The following is a 23470-nucleotide window of genomic DNA, read 5'->3' on the forward strand; positions in this document are numbered from 1 at the left end:
GATTTCCATCCCTCAATCTTCCTGATTCAGCCTTGGAGTGCTGGGGTCACAGGCACGTGCCACTGATGCTGCTCTGAAGTCCTTCCTATATTACTCTACAGAACCAATCAGATTGCTTGCGTCCATGACTGTATGCAGCTCCTGAACTTCAGTACACTTAAGGGGGAAAGGAGATTTTGCAGAACCAGGACGTTCCACTTTCTCCATTGCTCAAAGAAGAACAATATTATAAAGCCTCTCATTGGTAACTCTAAGGGTCAGAGGACTGAACACAGGGAATGGACACCTAAGTGACAGGAGAGACCGCTCAGATAGTCTGAGCAGGACACACTCTGCAGAATCGAGCATGCCTAGTGGTTATCCACCTCCTTAGGAAGGAATCAATGTGCTTGGGACTGTCTTCCCTGGCACTTCCTATCACCTACTCTTGAGAGCTACTGGCCACCCACAATGGTGACTGTTTTATCTGAGACATTTCTGAGAGAATGCCACAATGGCTGTATTAGAGCTCCTGGGGAAGGAGACATGAAGCCGTAGCTCCAGACAGCCCAGAAAGAATGCTGGGAAGACTACCCAGGCATGGTCCATGTTTGCAATGCCAATTCTGAGATCGGGAATTTTTCTAGAAGGGAGACTGAAAAGGAATGTACTCAAGGTGAGGCTGGTCTGGAGACAAAGAATACCCGTCCATCTCGGGCTAGATACAGCCATTCTAACACGTGGTCTGTCTGGTCTGGCCCACCTTCCCTATGACTGCAAATTCCTGAGGCCTGACCATTTTAGGGAGGGCTAACCACTGTGTAAAAAAAGGTTTGGTTGCTATGAATAGTTGTCCTGGATGGGCCCGAGAGGAGCATTAAATAGATGGAATTCCTCAGATCATCTGTTTAGACCCTTCTAATCTAGTGTGAGTCACCAGTGAGGTTTGTGACCCAACCCCAGCTGTGTTCCTCTCTGCTCACTTGACCACAACTTTGGGTCTAGGCCACTCTCATTCTGAGGATTCTCCTAGTCACTCCAAGTCTTGCTGTCCCATCAGGCCTTGGAGCTGTTTTGATTGCATTTCTTCTCCATCACCTGAGTTCTTTAGTGGACTCTCCTAGATCTGTCACCTTTCCCTTGTGTGTGTGTATACACATATACATACACACACAATCACATAAGCATGCACTCACAGTCACACATAACCTCACACATGCATGTGCAAAACATACATACAGAGAGAAGGGGAGAGAGGGAGAGGGAGAGGGAGAGGGAGAGAGAGAGAGAGAGAGAGAGAGAGAGAGAGAGAGAGAATATATATATACATACATACTGGGCTGAAGAGTAATATGCCCACCTTCTCAAACATCCAAAACCAAAGACATTTGTTAACATTTTCTTTACTTCTTTTGAAAAAAAATATTTTGAGACAAACCCTTATAGTCCAGGCTGACCTCAAATTCATGATCATCTGCCTCAGCTAGGATTTCTGTGTGCCACCACTTCTGGCTGACATGTGATAGATAAGAAGTAGTTCTGGGACCCACTTTACTGCACTCAGCAGGGATACCTGCCACTCCTCCAGACTTCTCTTCTGGGAAACTGTAGATTATCTGGCCTTATGCGAAGTCTCTGAGGGGACTGAACTACGTGGACTCCATTTCCCTGCTCTGAGCTATTTTCATAATTCCATAGACTCAAAGAACATTCTCTCCTTGACCTGATAGCGATTCTAGAATAGAGCGTGATAAGCTTTTTCTATAAAAGGCCAGCTAGCAAGTATTTTGGATTTCAAAGGCATGTTGGAGTGGACTGTGCTGAAATCATGTAACTTTTCTATTATAAAGTGAAGATAGCCAAAGACATAAGTAGCCATGTACATAAATGAGCACCGCTCTGCCTAGCAAATCTCCTTCTGTGAACACCAACGTTTGAATTTCATGTAATTAATACCATCATTTTGATTTTTCTTTAAATCACATAAATCTACAAATCCCCCTTGGCTTGAAAGCTGTTTGAACGCAGGCGACAAACCAGAGCTTGATGACTTTTCTAAACCTCAAAGTCAGATAGGTGAGGAAGTCTCAAACGCCTGGGCTGCAACAATCCCCTGGGGGAGTCTTGGACTCTTCCTGTGCAGCTGTGACTGTAGGTACATGATACCACACCTACCTGAATCTGTCCTTTGACACTCAGATGTGACTTAGGCAGCTAAAGGTCTCCTGTCTCTAAGTCTGTCTCATTTAATATACTCAATATCTGCCTTGACCAAAATTAAAAGTAGTTTGGCGCCTCCCCTTCTGCAGTGAGGGTGCAGCCTGAATCAACATTCGTGGACAAAAGCATCTCTTTCTTCTCACCTCTGTGGAGGCTGCAACTGTGTCACCAACGTGACCCTTTCCAGAGCTCAGGATACAGTTTTCTGTGTGACAGAACACAGAATCAAAATGCTGAGAACATTTACCCTTGAGCTTTTGGTTGTGGGAGATGCTGGGCCAACAAAGGCAGTTTTGGGTCAGAACTGATGGTCAGGATGCCCTAGGAGGTGAGCCTGGAGGAATCTTGAAGATGGTTGCAGAAAGGGAAGCCCCAAACACAAGACCTGTTTGTTTGGTTATTAAGCCCAAGGGTAAGGAAGGCTGTGTGCTGACACTTTGGGTTGGCCAATGTTTTCCAAGGGTGGGCTGATACCAGAGGGCCCTCCAGCAGCAGGTCCCCTTTGTGGCCCATAGGTGGCAGTCATGCTTCAGAAAGGACCTGGTTCTTCTTGGGTAGATGTTAGCTGAGGGACAGGGTGTATATCCTCTGAATCTTATCAGCCTGTTGTTGGAAATTATGGTCATCTTCAGGAGGTATGTTCAAAGCAGAGGTACTGTGTGATTGTGTTAAATGCCCCACTATAGGAGCAAAGAGCCTGGTGTGATCAATTGAAAAGGCAGATTTATTTGAGTTTCCCATATTTCAGGTTGGCTGGCTTTTTCTTCTACTCTGGGTTTGTGTTGCCACAGCTCATCATAGCTGAGACATAGGACTAATCCTTCATAGTGGCCAGGAAAGAGACGCAGGAAGTAGAGTTCTCCTTCAAGGACATAACCCCAAAGACCTAAATTATCTTCACTACATCTCCCTCCAGCACTTGGGTCATCTAATAGTGCCACAGGCTGACCACCAAAATCATCAGTGTCTGTACATGCAGACACGCATCAGCCACAGTGCACGTGTGGAGGACAGAGCACTCACAGGGACTAGTTTTCTCCTTCCATAGTGGGTTCTTAGGATCCAACCCAGGTCCCCAGACTTGTGTGGCAAGCACCTCTAACTACAAAGCCATCCTGCTTTGTCACCCAGCATTTAACACAAGGCTTTGGAAAACATTTGAGATTGAAAACAAACCATTGATCTGTTTGTTAAAGGGCATCTTTCTTAAGCAAAAATCCAGGCCTAAGTCAAAGTAACCGAAGAAGTAGCATTCAAGGCTACCTGGCTGAGATGGGCAGGCACTTGCTGGACCTTGGGGGTTAACTTCTTGTAGAAGTCCAGATTTTTATGCTATGTATATACTCTATAACCATTTCCCTGGTTTATCTTTGTCTCCTCTCTCTCTCTCTCTCTCTCTCTCTCTCTCTCTCTCTCTCTCTCTCTCAAAAAAAAAAAAACTTTCTGTTAATAATAGTCAAGTTAAAGGGACCCATAGGACAAGACACTTGTGTCAAATATCTCAGACTGGATATCTGAAAACACACTAGGCTGACTCTAAGTGCTCAGCTTGGCAGAAGTTGCAGGAACCAAACTGAAAGAATTGCAAACAAAGAGGCAAGAGAAACAAGCCTCGAAATGCCATGTCATTTATAAAAACTTTGCTCTCAGAGTTTCTAGAATCCCCAAGCTGTCCTTCCCTCCTTAAGAGGGCTGTGAATTTTATCAAGAAGTTGTGTGGAGACTGGGATTATGTTCACAAGCTCTGTTATGTGATCTCTGCGGAGGAACAGTATCTGCCCCCTTCCAGAGTCTATGGAGTGAGGTCTATGAGCCGCGCTCCACACCTGTGAGACCAGCAGATGCTCTGACAGCTTCGATGGAAAGGTGAGCTGAATTAGATGAGCCTGGGAGGAGACACCTGACAACGTCTTAGCAGATCAGCTGAGCTGACTGCCCAGGATCTGCTGCTAAGACGGGGTACTTCTGAACCCAAGGAAAAGGCTTCCCTCTGGAAACTTTGAGATAGACATTCACGTGGTGTCAATGCCATGGTCACTCAGGACTATGAAGAGTCAAGACAGTGATGCTCTGTCCCCTTCACAAGAGGCTTAGACACTCTATGGCACAGATCATGGTGTGGCTGCAGGACTTCGTGTGAGAGAGAGATCACCATTGGATACCACCACCCTAAAAGTTTTCCAACAAGACAGAAGGAACTTTTATCATGCGCATCCTGAAGTATAGACACAAAACTTGAAAAGTAGTATGATTTTATTTATTGTTAGAAAGTCTTAGGTTGTGTTTTGTTTTGACAACGTCTTGTGTATCACAGTTTGACTTAAACCTCCCTATGCTGCCGAGGATGCATCTGAACTGTTGACTCCACCTCCACAGTGCTGGCTGGGATTACAGGTGCGGATCATCACACTGCTCAGTTTACACAGTCCTGGGGTGGGGGTGTGTAAGCAAACCTAGTGCTTTGCACATGTAAGGCAAGCACAGTACTAACTAAACTAGGCACCTAATCCCAAATTCTAAATCCCCAAAGGATGGCAGCAGAGAACAGTAATTCTGTAATTAAAAAAACACCAGGTGAAGCCAGGCAGTGGTGGTACACGCCTTTAATCCTAGCATTCGGGAGGCAGAGGCAGGTGGCTCTCTGAGATTGAGCCCAGCCTGGTAGAGAGTGAGTTCCAGGACAGCCAGAGCTGTTACACACAAAAACCCTGTCTCGAAAAACCAAACTGTCACCAACAAAGCCCCTCAAAATCCCCAAAACCCCAACCAATCAAACGTTACAAAAGAACAACAACAACAACTCCACTAGGCGAGCCTTCAGTTGGCGGGAGGTGAAAGTCAATTTAGTAGCTTACCAAAGTAGGTAGGAGAATCCAGAGATGGGTTTGGTGTGGGTTCATGTTCCTTATCTAAGGCAACTGATTGATTTTCAGTCTTGAAGGATCCTTAATTAGCATCCACATCCACGCACGAAAAACCTAAAAGCTGTGTGAATGGTTGTACACTCTAATATTCCCAGCACTTGGAAGGTGGAGGCAGGAGGATCAGGAGTTTAAGGTCATTAGTACATTAGTAGCCATAGAATCAATTCAAGATTAATCTGGGCCACATGAGAACCTGTCTCAAGAGACAAAAACACGATGTGGAGGAGGGTCCAGCTAAACTCAGAGGCACAGCGTGGGATTAGCATACAAGATACTGTGTTTAATCCCTAACACCAAAGGTGGGGGGAGGGGACTGACTGGGAGAAGAACGCAGGGATGGAGAACTCTAACCTCAATACAGTACAGGGCGAAGCATCGTGGACCAGCCGCTCCTGCTGCACTGTGAACTGAGAAGCTGGAAGGACACAGCTCACCTGTCCTGCATATGGAGAGAAGTGGAGCCCGGCACGGGGCAGGGTTGCTTGCTCCTTCCTTCTGTGGCCCAAGTAAAGGTAATATACCGGAATAGAACAGGGAAGGCAGGCAGGGTGCCAAAGCCAAGAATAAGATGATATGAATCAATTAGGCCAAGGGCTGGCTGGTTTTTAGGAAGCTGTCCTCCAAATGGAGTCTGCTGGCATTTAATCCAATACCCCACCAAAACCCCTGGCTGGGCTTTCTTGGAGGTAGCCAGGCAAGGGCAAGGAAAGGGCTCTTTCTTTTCTTTTCTTTTCTTTTCTTTTCTTTTCTTTTCTTTTCTCTTCTTTTCTTTCCTTCCTTCTCTTCATTCTCCTCCAGGGCACCTCATGTTGGCATCACTGGAAGCTACAAGTACAAGCCAGAGACGAGCCTCAGTAGCTCCAGGGCTCTCTCTGTCACCAGCCTCTGCCAGTGGCTCAGTGCAGGCTCAGCTTCCCTTGGTATCGTTCCCTAGTTCCCAACCAAATAGTCAAGAACAGTTATTAAGTAGGCGTGGCCTCTATTGCTTCATGAGGTACAGCAAAATCAGAAATGCAATGTTTCCCAGCACTGGCAGACACCAGCAAAGCACCCCTGAGGTCAACTGTCCTTCATTCTCCAGAGTTCCCAAGTGGCATTTCAGAGCACAGGAATTCACTCCACCTAGACGGTCCTTCTCTAGACCTGACTCGATTACATCCACCTCCAGACTCTTCATGACCAAAGTAGCTCCCCAGGCTGGCTCTTCTGAGCAGTGCTCCAGTGCACTTAGGTTGTCACAGTAAAAATGAATTTATATCAAGTAAAAAAAAAAAAAAAAAAAAACATGACGCAGAACAGAAATATACATGTACATTTTCAGAGTTCAAGCAGATATGGTTTCCTTTATAGGCATATTAATGAATTTCACAACACTAAAAAGAAAAAATACAAATCATCTCAGAAATTTGCAGCGGTCCCTAGTACTGTAGGAGAGATTAAATAAAAGTACGTGTGGATCATCAATAGCTAGTTAGATAAATCAAGTTACAGTCTTGCCCTTCAGATTAAAGTGCTCCAGTATAATCAATGTTCCTCACCTTCAGGGTGATAAGAACCTACACAGATTCTTCAATGATAACCACCACTATGCCCACCCTGTCCACTTCACTGGCCTATGATTCTCCTAGCACAGATGTTAACATTTGATGAGATTTTTATTACAACCAGGGAGAAAAAAAAATGAACGACATGAAACATTTTATTTCCAGAATGAGGTGATCAGCAATGGAATTCCCTCTATTGGTGAAAAAAGAGGTTTTGTGTGTGTGTGTGTGTGTGTGTATGTGTGTGTGTATGTGTGTGTGTATGTGTGTGTGTCTGTGTGTGTATTTAATATATTGATCTATCAGGCATGGTGACACATACCTGTAATCCCAGTATTTGGAAAATTGGAAAGCTGAGGCAGGGGGGATGGAGTTTGAAGCCAGTGAGATCCTGTCTCAAAATAGCAGCAACAGAACTCCCCAAATCAGGAAGTAGCAGTAAAAAAAAAGCAAATGTCATGCTGTCGCTCTTCACAATTGTTACTTATTACTGACGTGTGGGTGGGGGAGCTCGACCACGGAGCACTTACCCAGCCTGAGACTCCCTCATCGTGAGGAATCAGTGGGCTCTGTCTACTCCCTTCCAGGAACACTGCCAGGAAAGCCAGCAAGACAAGGAAATGGAAGGAAACGGCCAAAAGGCCCTTACTAAAATCATTCTCTACCTCCCAGAGCTGTTGTAGTCAGAGTCTGGAGCACCCAGCCCTCTCTCCAGGCACTGGCAAGGCCAACCCAGCAATAGGAACCCCGGTATCCCGAGAGGAGAGATTCTGACCTATCTTCCATACTTAAGTAGAAACTGACTTTTTTTTTCCTTTTTAACTTAATTTTATGTGTATTGATATTTTGTCTGCGTGTATATCTGTGTGACAGTGTCAGATTCCCTTGAACAGGAATGACAGACAGTTGTGAGCCACCACGTGGTTGGTGGGAATTGAACCCAGGTTCTCTGGAAGAACAGTTGGTGCTCTTAACCACTAGACCATCGCTCCAGCTTGAAAAGTGACTCTTTAGTTCTTTCATGTCTCCAGGAAATGGCCCTGTAGATCTAAAGAACAGAGTTTGTGTGTGTGTGTGTGTGTGTGTCTGTGTGTGTGTGTGTGTGTCCACATAAAGGGCAGTGGTCTATGGTAGCTTTTTATTTTATTGTTTAAGACAGGTTCCCTCACTGAACCTGGAGTTTCCAGTGAGCCCCTGAGATCTGCCTGGCTCTGCCCTCCCCCAGCCCAGCCCCTACCCACACACATGCCCTGGCTTTTGCATGGAATCCAAACACAGACCCTCAGGCTTGCGGTGCAAGCACTTGACCCACTGAGCTATAGCCCTCCACCCACAAAGAGCATATTTTTAAGGCTAGAGGGTAGTGGGAATTGTAAAAGGCATATTCAAAATCTAAGAAGCGCCGGGCAGTGGTGGTGCACGCCTTTAATCCCAGCACTTGGGAGGCAGAGGCAGGCGGATTTCTGAGTTCGAGGCCAGCCTGGTCTACAGAGTGAGTTCCAGGACAGCCAGGACTACACAGAGAAACCCTGTCTTGAAAAAAACCTAAAAAAAAAAAAAAAAGAAAAAAAAAATCTAAGAAGCATGCTCAGAGGCTTTCTGTAAACAACTGTGCTCCAACTAGAAGGCATCAAACACGGCTGTAATCCCAGCACTTGGGAAGTGAGGGCAGGAAGATGAGAATGGGCTAGTCTCAGTACACAGTGAGTTCAAGAGCAGCCCAGGCTATATAACACACCACCTTGAAAATAGAACAATGCCTCCCAAACCAACCCTCACGAAAACAACCCTTGAGTCCTCGAGTTTACCTGAATTAAAAATGGAGCGACTGCCTCACCCGAGCTGCTTAAAGGCCAAGAGACGGGGGTGGGGGTTGGGGGGTGGGGCCACAGTATGCATCCCAAAGTCCCTTTCTCATCTCACCCTAAGCCTACCTTCATGGAGGATCCACACCTCAGGACCTCAGTATCAAAGGGCAACAACCCTGGTGTTTAAATACATCGGATCAAATCTGATATTTACAATGTAGTCAAAGGCACAGTGGCATTTAAAAATAAAATGCTGTTAAATGTATAGTAAAAGATTCATTGTAATAATTAACCTGGTTTCAACTAGGAGAATTAACTCTTGACGGACGACACACAGAGCCGTAGTCGGAACCTGCGTGCCGGTTACTAGGCAGACCACACCCTTGACCGAGAGGCAGTGGAAACAAGCTCACTAAACATCTGTTTCCTTCCAGCAGCTCACATCTTTCCAGCCTTTTTGCCCATCTGCGCCGGCACTCGGAGGATGTTGGGTGTCTCCTCCATGACTCTGACTAGCAGGTTGTCAATGTAGTCCTCGAGCTCCCGCACCTGAAACTCCTTCTTGCTGATGGTTTCCTTCTGTTTGAGGACCAGCTGGATCAGCTCATCGTGGGTTAGCTGCGCATAGGCAAAGGCGGGATCCGAGGGCTGGTATTTCTTTGGAGACGGAAGAGAGAGGGAAAGGTTTACAAGTCAGCAGAGTACATGAACTCAGGGATCAGCCTGCCTCTGCCTCCTAGGTGTTGAGATTAAAGGCGTGCGCCAGCACATCCAGCTTATAAATCCACTTTCAACAAGGGATGAAACCAGATGGCTGACCTTGGTGTCTGTAGAGTGGGTCTCAGTTGGTTACATGTTTTTTTTTTTTTCTTCTTGCTTTATGATCCTTTGAAAAATGTAAAAACCAAAAACCAGGGGCCTTGGTACAGTTCAGTAGCAGAATACGTGCCTAGCATGTATAAAAGCCCCAGGATTGATTCCTAGCACCAAAGAGCAGTAACCTTACATGGCTTACAGTTCTCACACCTCTGGTCTTGACTCTGCAGAGGTACATGTTGTCAAGAAATGTAATAAGGGGGCTAGAGAGATAGCTTAGTGGTTAAGAGCACTGGCTGCTCTTTCAGAGGACCCTTGTTCGATTCCCAGCAATGACATAGTGGCTCCTAACTAACACACACACACAGTGCACAAACATACATGCATGCATACATGCAAGCATAACAACCACATACATACAATAAAAGAAAGAAAGAAGGAACATAATGAGGCCTTGATGGTATCTGGTAGTCATCAAATGATCAGCCAGGCTCAGGTATCTGGTGTATATGCTCAGGCCCAGCTACTTGGGAGACTAAGGTGCCCGGACCACTTGGCCTCTAACATTTGAAGCCAGCCTTGAATGCCGGGCAGTGGTGGCGCACGCGTTTAATCCCAGGACTTGGGAGGCAGAGGCAGGCGGATTCCTGAGTTCAAGGCCAGCCTGGTCTACAGAGTGAGTTCCAGGACAGCCAGGACTACACAGAGAAACCCTATCTCGAGAAAAAAAAAACAAAAAACAAAACTCTCTCTCTGCCAGAACTACACAGAGAAACCCTGTCTCAAAAAAAAAACAAAAAACAAAAAACAAAAACATCTCTCTCTCCCTCTCTCTCTCTCTGTGCCTCTACTACCCTCTTAACTTCCCTCCCCATGCCCTGAATAAACTCTATTCTATACTTAAAAAAAAAAGAAAAAGAAAAAAGAAACCAGCCTTGAAAATTCCTAGAGTCATCCAACCAGCTATCAGTGCAGAAATGGGACAAGCCCCAAGGTGGACCAGAAAGAAAACCTAGAGGCAGCAGGATGTCTGCCAGTCAGCCCAATCTGTTACCCTCGAGCTCCCTCTGAGACCCCACCAAAAGCTACCCTACACTCTGAAAACACAAATAGCTAAAGCCAAGTGCCACCAGGCTATGGACCTTACAGGCCACTGGAGCACACACTCTCTGGGTACATGGTGGCCTTTCTCAGAGACTGACTGTTCCCATTTCTGATAGGAGCAATGTACCCAGAACAGTTGCTTTTAACGGGCATTTATCATCAGGGACAAGGGGGCTCTAACTGTGAGCACAAGAGTTCTGAGCCAGAAGAAAACGAGAGATAAAAGAGTCACTGAGAAGTAACAAGTCACACCAAGGTCTCAGGAGGGAGTGGGAGGAGGAGAGACACGGCAGCCAAGCTGCAGCTTAGAGATTTACAACGGGTAGGAAACAAGGCTCCAGAGCAACTCAAGGTGATTCTTACCCAAAGAACTCCAAGGCAGTCAACAGTTTGTACACCAGGGGCATGCCACCTTTACCTTCTACCAGGAAGACCAATAAACTGAGAGCCTGCCAGCAGCTCCAAACAGAGTCAGGGGCAGAACCAACACTAGGAGCTCAACAACAGTGCAGAAGCCTCTACCTCATTCAGAAAGCAAACTGCCCAGGAACAGGAATTCAGGAATCCTACTCTCACTGGCTGGCCTAGAAGCACATACTGCTGCTTTTACACAGAGCAAGCTTGAATCCAGGTCAGGCAGTGCACGAATAACTGAGACTATAGCTTCCTCGACAATATTTGCTTCTCTCTCCCCAACTCATTATCTTTCTTTGTTTTTTTTTTAAAGATTTTATTTTTATGTATATGAGTACACTGTAGCTGTCTTCAGACACACACCAGAAGACAGCATCAGATCCCGTTACAGATGGTTGTAAGCCGCCACACGGTTGCTGGGATTTGAACTCAAGACCGCTGGAAGAGTAGTCAATGTTCTTAACCCCTGAGCTATCTCTCTAGCCCCTCTTTCTTTGTTTCTTTCCTTCTTTCTTCTTGCTGAGAACATATATTCAGAGGGGGTATACTCTTGGGCCTCTGCTCTTGTTCCTGCTGCTAGGGGTTAAACTAGGTTAAACTCAGGGTTTTGGCCATGGCAAGCCAGCTGTCCACCAATGACCTACAACCCCTTGAGATGCTCTGGGTGTGACTTCCAAAACTAGATTCAGACCTGGCATGATGGTACACACTTGTGATCCCAGCACTAAGGAGATGAAGGCAAGGAGATCTTGAGTTTGAGGTTAGCCTGTATCATGAAGCAAGCTCTAGGCCAGCCTGGGCTATAGTGAAACAGTATCTCAGGAAGCAAACAATGCAAAAGGCAGTATCATGTCTAGAATTTTCTGGACACTGACCACACATACAAATGCGGATTTACTCAACACTGCTAAACTATGAATGGTACAATGAGGCTGGCCATGGGGTACACCTTTAATCCTTGCACTCCTGAGGCAGAGGCAGATCTGGAGAGGCCAGCCTGGGATGTGTCAAGCGTTCCAGGTCAGTCAGGTCTACAGAGTGAGACCCTGTCTCAATAAAAAAGGTATGGTGGAAACCCAGCAACGGAGAGGGATTTTGCCATAATAGGAAAAGGGCATCCACTGACATTTCACATCGAGAAACACATCCTCAAGGGTTTCCGATCACACCTCTACACTCTAAAGAGTGTTATTAAGAAATACTGATTAGTGGTTGACTGTAAAGCTTGGTGATAGCAAGGGCAAGGCCCAGCACCATTAAATCCACAGCCACTCTGTCCTCTCCTCCTCTCTTTCTGAAATGGGACCTCGAGTCGCCCACGCTGGTCTCAAGTTCCTGAACGTCCGGCCTCCACTTCCCAAGTGTGTTGCCACCACATCCAGGTTCTCTTTCTTCTCTTTCTGCTGCCTTCCCTTTTTGAGACAAGGACTCACGTAGCCCAGGCTGATCTCAAACTATCTTTGTAGTCGGGGATGGCTTTTAACTTACGATCTTCCTGTCTCTTCCCCAGGGCTGCGATTACAAGCATGTGCTACTATCCCCTTTATAAACGTGGCTTTGAGGCTCAACCCCACACCTCCTGGTTACTAGGCAACAACTCCATCAACTGAATTATGTCTCGAGCCCTTTCCTTTTACTTATTTCTTTAAATGGTATGTTTTATAATGTTGACATCAGGAAGAGTATGGTTTTGTAGCATTTCTTAAAGTTAAAAGTATGACATTATGATTACGCTTATTTTCAGGTGGGGGGATGTGAGTCATGACACATGTATACAGGTCAGAGGACAAACTGAGGGACAAACTCAGTTCTCTCCTACTTTGTAGGTTCCAGGGACTGAACTCAGGCCATTAGGCTTGGCAGAGAGTGTATTTATAGATGAGCCATCTCCCCTGAGAATAGCCTTATTTTGTTATTATTCTGTAAGCGTAATTAAATTCTAGTTCAAATTGATTTTAGAAAAATTTATTCCAGTATATTTTAACCCTTACTGTAGTGCTAGATATTTGTTGCTTTTCAACTCTCAAAATTACATATAACATTGCTCCAAAAAAAAAAAAAAAGATTTTTTTTTTTTTGCTTTATTTTTAATTATGTCTGTGTATTATCTGGGTACGCAAGTATACGTGCCCATGGAAGTCAGAAAAGGACATTAGATTGTCTGGCGCTGCATGCTGGTTGTAATTCCTGAAACTTAATGGCTAGCCTGGGCTATATGTAACCTTGTCTCAAAAAGCAAGAACGATGCGGCTGGAGAGGTGGGTCAGAGGTCAAGAGCTCTGTTGTTGTTCCTGCAGAAAACATGGGTTCAGTTCCCAGCACCCATGTGGTGGCTCACAATCATATTTGATTTCAGTTTCAGGGGATCTAATGCTCTCTTCTGGTTCTGTAGGTACCAGACAAGCATGTAGTACACACACATATATGCAGGTAAAACACAAATAAGTGCACATTAAAAAAAAATCTCAACTTGAATTCTGTAATCAGGCCGGGCGGTGGTGGTGCACGCCTTTAATCCCAGCACTTGGGAGGCAGAGGCAGGCGGATTTCTGAGTTTGAGGCCAGCCTGGTCTACAGAGTTCCAGGACAGCCAGGGCTAGCTACACAGAGAAACCCTGTCTCGAAAAACAAAACAACAAAAAAAGAAATTCTGTAATCAATGAGTAATATAACTACAACTTCAAAATCATTAGAAGATTCTATGCTAGGTGGCACACACTTTTTTCCCAGCACTCAGGAGGTAAAAAGCAGGTGAATCTTGAAGTTTGAGGCCAGCCTGGTCTATAGAGAGTTCCAGGATAGCCCAGGCTAAACAAAAAAAAACAACAACCAAAAAAAAACTCTATCTCAAAAACAGAACAAAACAAAAGCCAACAACAAAACCAAAAGCAAGCAAACAAAACAACCCAAACCTAAAAATGAGTAAGGACTAAATAGAGTTCACAAAAGATGAAACATAAATCACCGAGAAGCAAAGAAATGTTTAACATCCTCAATCATCAGGGAAATGCAAATAAAACTACTTTGAGATTTCATCTTACATCAGTCAGAATGGCGAAGATCAATGAAACACGACAGTTCATGCTGTCGAGGATTTGGAGTAAGAGGGACAGTCATCTCTTGCTGGAAGTGCAAACTTATCTAGCCACTAAAGAGATCGGCATGGTGGTTCCTCAGGAATGTGGAAATGGATCTTAAGATCCAGGCATACCACTCCTGGGCATATACACAAAAGAGTCTACATCCTACAACAGAGACACTTGCTCATTCACTACTGTTCATATCATAACAGCCAGAAATTGGAAAAAACTTAGATGTCTATTAAAGATGAAAAAAAAAACATGTACATGTACACAATGGAATATTTTTCAGTTGTTTAGAAAAATAAAATTGTGTCAGATGGGCGTTGTGGTACTTGGGAGGCAGAGGCAGGTGGATCTCTGTGACTTCAAGGCCAGCCTGGTCTATAAAGCAAGTCCAGGTTAGCCAGGGCTCTGTTACATACACAGAGAAACCCTGTCTCAAAAAAGAAAAAAAAAAAAGTATGCAACAATACACAGGACTTTTTAATATATTTAAATTTAGCCAGGCAGTGGTGGCACGTGAATTTAATTCCAGCAGTTGGGAAGCAGAGGCAGATATGAGTGCAAGGCCAGCCTGGTCTATATATTTCCAGGACAGCCAGGGGCAGAGAGGTCTAAGCTGTGGGAGTAACTAACCACTCACATCTGATTGGACGACAAACCTGCTCCATGAGATGGATCCCATGTCTGACGCTGCTCCAGTTGTGAAGGACCTGAGACTAGATAGGCCACGGACCCAGGGGAAAACCAAATACTACTGCCCTGCTAAAGGAACACAGCAATAAAGTGGGTCCTAATGGCATTCTGCCACACCTATAGATCTCTGTTCACTCAACCACCATCAGAGAAGCCCCCACAACTGGACAATCCCTCCCCTCAGGGCTCAGGGCACCCTGTGGACGAGGAGGCAGGAAGAGTGTACGGGCCAGAGAGGAGGACACAAAGGCAGGGAGGCCTTCTAGACACAAGGGGACTGACACACATGTGCTCCCAGACTGGCAGCATGCTCAGGTTCAAGCCAGGTGTCTCCCAGCACTGAGACGGGAAGTGCCCCCACCCAAATCCCCACTGTAACTCAGAAGCTATCTCCAACTGACAACCACTTGCAAAGGAAACATTAGTTTCTCCAAGGGAGTCTCCCTGGGTATATAAACCACACTTGATGTACAGGCTCTATGCCCAGTGGTAGATGACCAACACAAAACGAACAATAATATTTTTGTAGATTTTTTTCTTTTATTGCTTTATCTGGGGACTTTTTAAAACAAAACAAAACAAAACAAAACAGAACCAAGAAAACAAAACCCTACTTGTCATTTGCTTATATATTATTGTTTCTAATTTTGTGTTTTTAGTGTGTGTGTGTGTGTATACACTTTTCCTTTTTATTCTGGTTTTTGTTTGGTTTTTACTTGCCTGTATGTTTTGTAAAAAGAGAGAGAAAGCAGGCACGGAGCTGGATGGGTAGGGGGGGACCTGGGAGGAAAGGAGGGAAGGGGCACCGTGATCAAAGTACATTATATGAAAAAACATTATTTAAAAGAGAAAAAAAAAAAGCAAAAGGTGAAGAGCTGTTGAGAAAGGTATCTACCTGAGCACAACCTCTGGCCTCCACACGCACACACACACACAAACACGTGCACGCACACACAAGACTCGCACACAATTAGAAGTGAAAAAGGACTCTAAGCACACAACTTCCTTTCCCATGGTTTGGATAAAAATGGACACCTGCATAGGCAGACAGAGAAAGAGCAGGAGAGACAGGGAAGAGTGGGGATAGGCAAACTGGGTCCAACGTGAACGAGGGAGTGGGGCCAAACCCAGATGGAGGCCACAGGAGCTTCCCGTACTATTTCTGCAACTTTTTAAATGTTGGGAACTATTTTTGAGAAGCAAAACCCAGAACATCTGTATCAAGAATTTTATGTTTCTGCCTGAAGATAAGAAAGATGGAGAAAGAAAATCTTTTTTTATTTTTAAAGACAAGTGTCAGGTGATGTGGCGGCACCTGCCTGTAACCCCAGCACTCGGGAGGCTGAATCCATATGAAGGCTGTCATGAGTTTAGGATAACCTGGGCTACAAAGTGAGTTCTAAGTTAGCTGGGGCTACAGAAACCCTGTCTTTTTTTTTTTTTTTTTTTTTTGAAAAGCAATTGTTTATTAGAACCAATACAAGAGTATGAAAAGAGGGAAAAAAGGGTGGAAGGGGGGAGAATGATGTCTGAATTGGATATCAGTTGTAGAAGAAACCCTGTCTTTAAAAAACAAAACAAATAAACAAAAAAAAGTATCACCATACTTGACAAACAGTGCAGTGACTCATATTGCTAGAGACAAAGAAGAACTCAGTAAGAAATAACTAATCATAAGGAAACATAACTATCTAGTCAAAGGAAAAGTCTAGGGGCTCTCAGAAGTTATCCAGACTCCAGAGACACCACAGTAAGTAATTCCCGGAACTGCCTGCCAGCCAAGTACTTCCATCAGCCCCCAGTGTAGCTGTAAGAGCTGAGGCCAGCTGTAAGGGTTGGCAACTCTATATCCTCCACGCACTCGGCAATCTTGGCACACACACCGCCTTCTCTGGACACTCACCTTCATGAGGGTCTCGTTGATGAGGTTCTCGCTGATGATGGTGGCGGTCCCCAAACTAGAGTTTGCGATCTTGGTGGCTGTCGTGTTCATCGGCTTCACGGGGTGAGGCCTAGAGAGATAAGGAAAGATTCCTTAAAACCCCAGTAACCGCAAAGCTGAGAAGTACCCATCTCAAAGACCGCTGCCCACAAGAAAAAGGGGGAGGGGAAGCATCTCTGACCCCAAATCCAGCTCACGGCTTAGCTCCTGTGGAATTCAAAGTAAGCAGGACCAGACGGCCACACACAACCAGTAACGCGCGTCCCTGGCTAGGGCGTCCTAGAAGACTCTAAGTCCCTCAGTCTGGTTATGAGCGCAAGAACAGAAGGGCCCGTCGTCTCTCAGACTGGCCCATAGCTCTGTGGGATAGTATGTGCACAGTATGCAGAAGGCCTCGGGCTCCATCCCCAGCACTGCAAAAAAAAATTAATTAATTTAAATAAATAAAACAATGTTAAAAGTAAAGACGAGAGAAAGAACGATAGTTTATTATTCTTAGAGGTTACGCTACAGACTAGGACCCCACAGAGGGCTCTGCCGTCAGGAAGCTCTTGGCAGAAATTCCAGCATTGCTTTGTTCTACCGCTCCGTTTCGGCTGGCTCCCCAGACCCTGCAGACACAAGCACTCGCAATGCTTCCATAGCTACAAAACTCCATCACACCGTAGAACCATTCCTAAGCTATCTTTGAAGACAATTACGTCCTTGCTATCCACACTGCTGGGTCTTGAGTTATTCCAAGCACAAAAGTACACAGCTCCTGTGTGACAAGCCTTGCCAGCCAAGCAGGGACATTCGGACATCAGTCATCCATTTGGTTTGAAGGCATGGTCAGGTAAAAGCAAAGACAATGGACAAAGACAACTTCCCCATCCATCGTGTCTCACCTGTGCTTGGCTGCCCCAGCTCCCGCACTTGGCTGAGCTGGGACTGGATGTATCTCTGAGGGTGTGACCCAGGCTTGTAGAAGTGGTTTCTTCTTGCCAAAATTCTCAACTTTACTAGCGGAGACATCTGCTGTTGCTTGGTTTTGAGACTCTGCTACACCAGTGTGGCGAGTGTCGGAAGACGAGGAGCTGGGGAAAGAGTGTGCGGCAGGAAAGGTCTCAGCGAGTGAGGGGCTGGGCACAGGAGACTCCTGGGATATGCACAGAGGTGAATCTGGCTTCCCACTTCCCTTCAGCTTCTCCTCCTCGACAGTACTAGGGCCTGGTAGCTCTTCCTTCACACTTGAGGGAGTTTGAGGCCTGAAGTCACACTGATTCTCCGGGGGCACTGACTCACGTGCCCTGCCACTAGCCTCCCCTGCCGCCTCCAGATAGGAAGGTGACATGCTCAAGGGTGAAACTCCCGCTTCTTCCTCAACCAGCTTCCCTGCCTTTCCACCATCTCCAGCCTCATCGACCATTTCATCATCTGATGCCACTTCAGGAATGGATGGAAGAGACAAACTCAGATCGGCCATGATAGGAGATTTCACATCAGAGGCAGATGGAAGGTCACTCAGGGGGTTAGAGAGCAGGCCTTCATGATCGCTGGCTTTGCTCTGACAGGGTGCCATGAGGTCATCCTTTTCCTCATCCCTCAGAAGCTGGGTACCTCTGGCTGGACTTGTGGGGCCTTCCGAGAAACTCTGGCTTTGAGAAGAGACGATGGGCTGAGCTTCCACGGTCACAGGTTCTTGTTCTGTGCCTTCTGTGTGGGGAGACTCTGGAGACCCTGCACGGGGCATGCTTCCAGCAACAAGCCCTTCCTGTGTCAGCTGCTGGGGATGACCTTCATCCTCCTCCTCAAGCCTAGTGGGTCCTTCTGTTTCTTCCTCCACAAAGAGCTGTTCGGAAAAAGACACGCGTTTCTTCTTCTTTTGGCCCCCGCTGGCCTTCTGATGCATCCCCTCATGTTTCTGCGCTATGCTGTGAAATGAGGAGGCTGCCTTTTCCTCTTGAAAAGGGGGCGTTGCTTCTTCGACATCAACATTCTCCATGGAAGACCCAGACGCTGTGGGAGACCTCTCAGCGGGGCTTACAATCCTGCCACCATTGAGAGGTAACACTGAGGGTAGTTCCCGGGCCTCCTGAGGTGAGGACTCATCACTGCTGGCTTCCTTCCCTGTGCCTGTCTCTCTGGCCTTGACCCCTGAAGATTCTTCCGTCCCCTTCCACACAGATGTAGGAAGTTGTTCCCAAGGTGATCCTGAGGCAGAAGAACCAGTGTTTGCAGCTGGTGTTAAACTAGAGACTGCTCTGAGGAGCAAAGAGGGTTCTTCAGCATCAGCCTCACCCTTGTCTGTGGGCCAGTGTTCGATGGGAGTGGATGTGGAGATAGGAGCTGCTAGGGGAGATGAGAAAGAGGAGGCAGGAGGACTTTCAGAGGACTGTGTCTCTGAGTCATATCTCAAGTCAGAAAGGACAGGAGCCTGAGTAGAGCTATAGAGAAAAGGGACAAAGTGAGCAGAGTTGGGGGAAGGAAGACTGGCTTTGGGTTGAGCCTCTGGTGAAACTTCCAGTCTGTAAAAAGGACAAAATAAAATCTGCAGGTCAGTTGCATTTCAAGACACACACACACACACACACACACACACATATTTATATATATATAAAAATAGTCATTAAGGAGGGTCAGGTTTTTAATGTTCAAGGTGAAGGAAACAGCAATTCTTGACATACACATTGATCGCTTTGTTTTACCTTGGTGCTGGGAAATCAAAGCCAGGTCCCCATCCATGCCATGTGAAGCCTTCACAACTGAGACACACTCTCCCCACAGAAAGAGACTGTTTAGCACCAAGCACGCCTGTCACACAAGGATCTGTTGCAACACCAATGGGAAGCTTCAGCTAGAGCAACAGGCAGCCTACAGGTCTTTCAGTGATACACTCAGTCTCAAGAATTGACTACGAACGGGCAAAAAGCATCCAGAAAGCTCCAGAATAGCGGAAGGCAACAAGTATGGATTCTGAAGAGAAAGCATTATCTGTTGCAGAATCTCCAAACGCTTGTCTCCCCACCCCCACCCCACCCCCATTCCAGAGAAAGGTCAATGTGAAAGTCACTTAGAAAAGCAGAAGAACCTTTGGGCTTAGGAAGGCTCTTAGGATCGGGCACAGAGGGACAGAGAATGATCACAGGAGCTCTAAATGGTAGCACACCAGCAAACTGATTCCCAAGTCCCAGGAGAAAAGGCAGCTACCTCCACAGGACAGCATGCACTGATTAACTTTTAAAACACAGGTCCTTCTCCTGTCCCCACCACAACCATGCTCGCTCAGCTCCCGCGCTCAGAGTTGCCCACAGCTGGTCTCCTTTCGCTGGAGTCTGGTTAGCTCACTGAAGACAGCCTTCACTTACATATACTGTAGCTTTAGGCTGGGAAACGGCCCTGCTCTGTGCTGAGCAGGCCAGACCAGCAGAGGTGATTGGTCCAAATGACTTAAGACTAGCAAACCTTTGCACACACATCCTGAGACTGACCAGGTTTGTTCTAGTGAAGACTTGGCTGAACACCAGGCAGTGGCAGAGAAAGGTCCCGTATGTAAAAACCTAAGACTCACCTAGGCTTCACAGCTTTGGTCTGGAGAGCCCTTGCAGCAGGAACTGGTGGTTTCAGTTCAGACTTAGACTCCAGGCTGGCTTCCAGGTCTGAGATCGGAACGTCTTCAAAGGGGTTCGGGGAGCTGCCCCATTGGGAGGCAACAGGTAGAACATCTTTCTCAGGTCTTCTCACAAGGTCTTCCTCCCGCAGCTGGGCTTCCACAAGTGTGCCTTTCCTTTCCTTCTCTTTCTCTGAGACAGTGGGAAGAGGTTCGCTGTCACTGCCCTTAGCCACATCTTTCTTTCCTGTTACCAGGGAAAGCAAAGAGGACTTCTTGCTCTCCTGCTTCTTGCTGTCTTTTGTTTCTTTGGCAGCCTCTGTGTTTGCCGGTGACACGCTCTCTCTACTGTCCCCACTGGTCAGAGACCGGTAGGATGGCAAAGACATGGACTTCATGGAGTCCTTGGTGGAAGAGTCGGACAGTCGCCTGTCAGAGGACATGCTACCTCCTTCCCCTGGTTCCTTAGGAGACCGGGCAGCCAGGTTTTCAGTGGATGAGAACAGATGCTTCTTCCTGAAACCCTGTGGGGATGGGGAGTTAGAAGGGCTGTTCTCCCTGATCTCACTCTTGGCTTCTGGCTGCTCCATGTAAACATGGTTCCCGTTGATGCAGACGTTAGATCGGGAAAGAGAGTCATTCTTGGACCGGAGGCCCCCGAGGAAGGAGAGCCCTTCTTTCTTGGGAAGGCTGAAGCTGGACTGGTTCGGTTGTGTATGGTCTGTACTGGATGTTCGCTTGTGGGTCATGACTGGGAAGAAAAGAAACAGCAAAAGGGATAAGTGCTGAAGAGATAGTTCAGTGAGTCAAAGAGCAGACCGTAAAGCCTAGTGGCCTCCGTTAAATTCCCAGGACCCCCATGGTCAAAAGAGGAATGACGCCCCACAAGCTATCCTCTGACCTACATGCATGAGAGTATATACACACGTGCACACACACACACACAACTAAATAAAACTGAGACTGAGGATATAGCTCAGAGTTAAAGCATTTGTCTATCATGCATCAAGGCTCTGGGGTTCAATCTCTAGCAATGAAAAAAAAAAAAAAAAGAAAAGAGTGAGGGATTTGGGGTATAGGTCAGTGGTGGTGTCCTTGATCAGCATGCACAATGCTGTCATTTTGAGCCTCAGCTCTGCAAAGATAGGAAGAGCCGGAGGTGGGGGTGGGGGGTGGAAATGAGCAGTTGCAATGGCTAGGGGCATCTGTCAACCTGTCAACCTCTGGACAGATTTCCAATCACGGTAACCGACAGGAAGATGCTAAGCAGTCTACAACACACAAGACGGCTCCTCCCAACAGCCCGGACAATCAGCGGTGAAGAATTAAAGAAATCCAGTGTTAACCAATGGAAAAGGCCATGTTCTTGATAAGAGTAACGGAATCTGGCCACTAAAAGAGATTCAGTAAGTGTAGCTCAAGTTCAAATTCTCCGATTCAGAGTTAAGGAGGCTGGACCACTGAGCTTTCATCAGGGATATACCACAAAGGAGGTAAGCACATGATAAAGCTCAGCAGACATCTGATAAATTTGAAATATGACACACACAAGGTCCTATAGTCTTCTTTCATATACAGTAGGTGCTGGGGGTTTGTAGCAGTGTTAGGAGCTCTTGCCCAGAACACTCAAGGCCCTGGGCCAGATTCCCAGAACTGTGAGGAAAACAAGCAGCAGCAGAAGCCCTCGAATGCACTGATTCTGTGAGCCAAACCCTTGTAGAAGACATGTGTATAGTCTTAAGGACTAAAGCTTTTGTGAAGAACATTCACCATCATCACTGTCGTTAACTAAAACCTGAAGGCCTCCCTCTCCCTTCTCAGAGCACAGTCAGGTAAACCCAGGAGGAGGGTGAGTGAGCAAAGACAGGAACTCACCATCCGAGGCGGAGGAGGACTCATCCTCATTGTCATCATCGTCCCACCGGGACTGGAAGTCTCCGGCTCGCAGCAGGACTTTGTCTGGCTTGGAAGTGGGCAGGACAGACATGGACTGGGAGAGCGGTGTCTTCTGCAGACTCGACTTGGAAAACAAAGTCTTGATCTTTGACTTCTTCTTCTTGTCTTTCGAGAAGGACTCGTCGTCACTGTCGACCGAGGGTGTCGTGCTGGGGACGATGGCCGAGGCGGTGTCGGAGGCACTGTCCTTATTCTTCCCTTTGATCTTGTCCTTCAGTTTTCCAAACGGATTCCGAGACTTGTCTTTCATGGAGAGGTCAAACATGCTGGCTGTCATGTTGTTTCTCATAAACTGGATGTCGACCTCGATTTCTCCTCGCTCTTTGTCCTTCTTTCCGGGTTTGGACTTCAAGGTGTACCATCTATAAAGGAGAGGAGGAGGTTACATCTAGATGGAACCAGCTCCAGCAGGGCTCCTGATCCCATCAGCATCCTTGCCTCTCTGCTGCTCTAACCTCTTACACAAATGCACTTCTACTCTGTCTCAATGAAGGGGGAAATGGAGAACTTCCCTTTCACTTACACATTCATGCAGAACAGACCACAGAACACTTGGCTCTGGCCCTGAATGTTTATTTCTAAGAAGTTGTTTGGCCCATATGCTAGACAAAGGTAGTCTGGTGTACTCAGTGTACTCATCTTACTAGGGGTTAAAGCCAAGGCCTTGAGCACTATACAAGTACTGTACCACTCAGTTCTATCTTCCAGTTCTACCCCTTATAATCAGCTAGAATAATAATAATGATAATCCATTAATGAATTATTTCTAAAAATAAAGAACTTGACATAGTGATGCAGGCCTAGAGTTCCAGCTACTGGGGCAGTGGGCATGGTAGGAGCTTGAGGCCACCTTAGGAAATACAAGACCCTACCGCAGTCAGGTGTGGTGGCACACGCCTTTAATCCAAGGCAGGTCTCTGTGAGTTTGAGGCTAGCCTGGTCTGTATATCTAGTTCTGGGCCAGCTATGGCTACATAATGAGACCCTACCTCAAAAAGCAAACAAACCCCAAAAGACAGGAACTAACAGAGACCCACAACTAGACAACACACAGACAGTGAGAAATCTTGGACCACTAGTCCTAAGTGGGAGGTCTCCATCAAATCTCTCCCCTTGGCTCAGAGAACTCTGTGGAAGAGGAGGCAGCAAGATTATAAAAGCCAGAGCAATAGAGAATGTTAAGGAAAGAAGGCCTTCGAGATAACAGGATGGACACAGATGCCCCCACAGAGTCCGTGGCAGCATGCACAGGGCACGCTCAAGTTCAAGTCAGATTACTGGTGCTGAGAGGGGAAGTGGACACAAATCCCCACGCTAACCCAAAAGCTATCTCCAACTGACAACAGCTTGCAAAGGAAACATTAGTTTCTCCAAGGGAGTCTCCCTGGATATACA

General features: G+C 46.5%; 1 protein-coding gene across 2 annotated transcripts in view; it reads right to left on the minus strand.

Annotated features, from left to right (window-relative positions):
- Positions 1–8539: 8539 nt before the first annotated feature.
- Positions 8540–23470, minus strand: part of Rab11fip1 (RAB11 family interacting protein 1) — a 31001-nt gene continuing 16070 nt past the window's right edge. Inside the window, exons 2-6 of one of the 2 annotated variants that reach the window (XM_028768272.1) lie at positions 21995–22437; positions 20081–20870; positions 17418–19037; positions 16492–16600; positions 8540–9132 (exon numbers count right to left, since the gene is read on the minus strand). In XM_028768272.1, coding sequence (XP_028624105.1) covers positions 8914–9132; positions 16492–16600; positions 17418–19037; positions 20081–20870; positions 21995–22437 — 3181 coding nt within the window. In that variant the 3' untranslated portion in view covers positions 8540–8913. The remainder of the gene's footprint in view (positions 9133–16491; positions 16601–17417; positions 19038–20080; positions 20871–21994; positions 22438–23470) is intronic. The other variant, XM_028768273.1, reaches the window with a different exon arrangement.

Source organism: Grammomys surdaster, unplaced genomic scaffold (genome assembly GCF_004785775.1).
Source record: "Grammomys surdaster isolate TR1022 unplaced genomic scaffold, NIH_TR_1.0 185, whole genome shotgun sequence".
NCBI lineage: Eukaryota > Metazoa > Chordata > Mammalia > Rodentia > Muridae > Grammomys > Grammomys surdaster.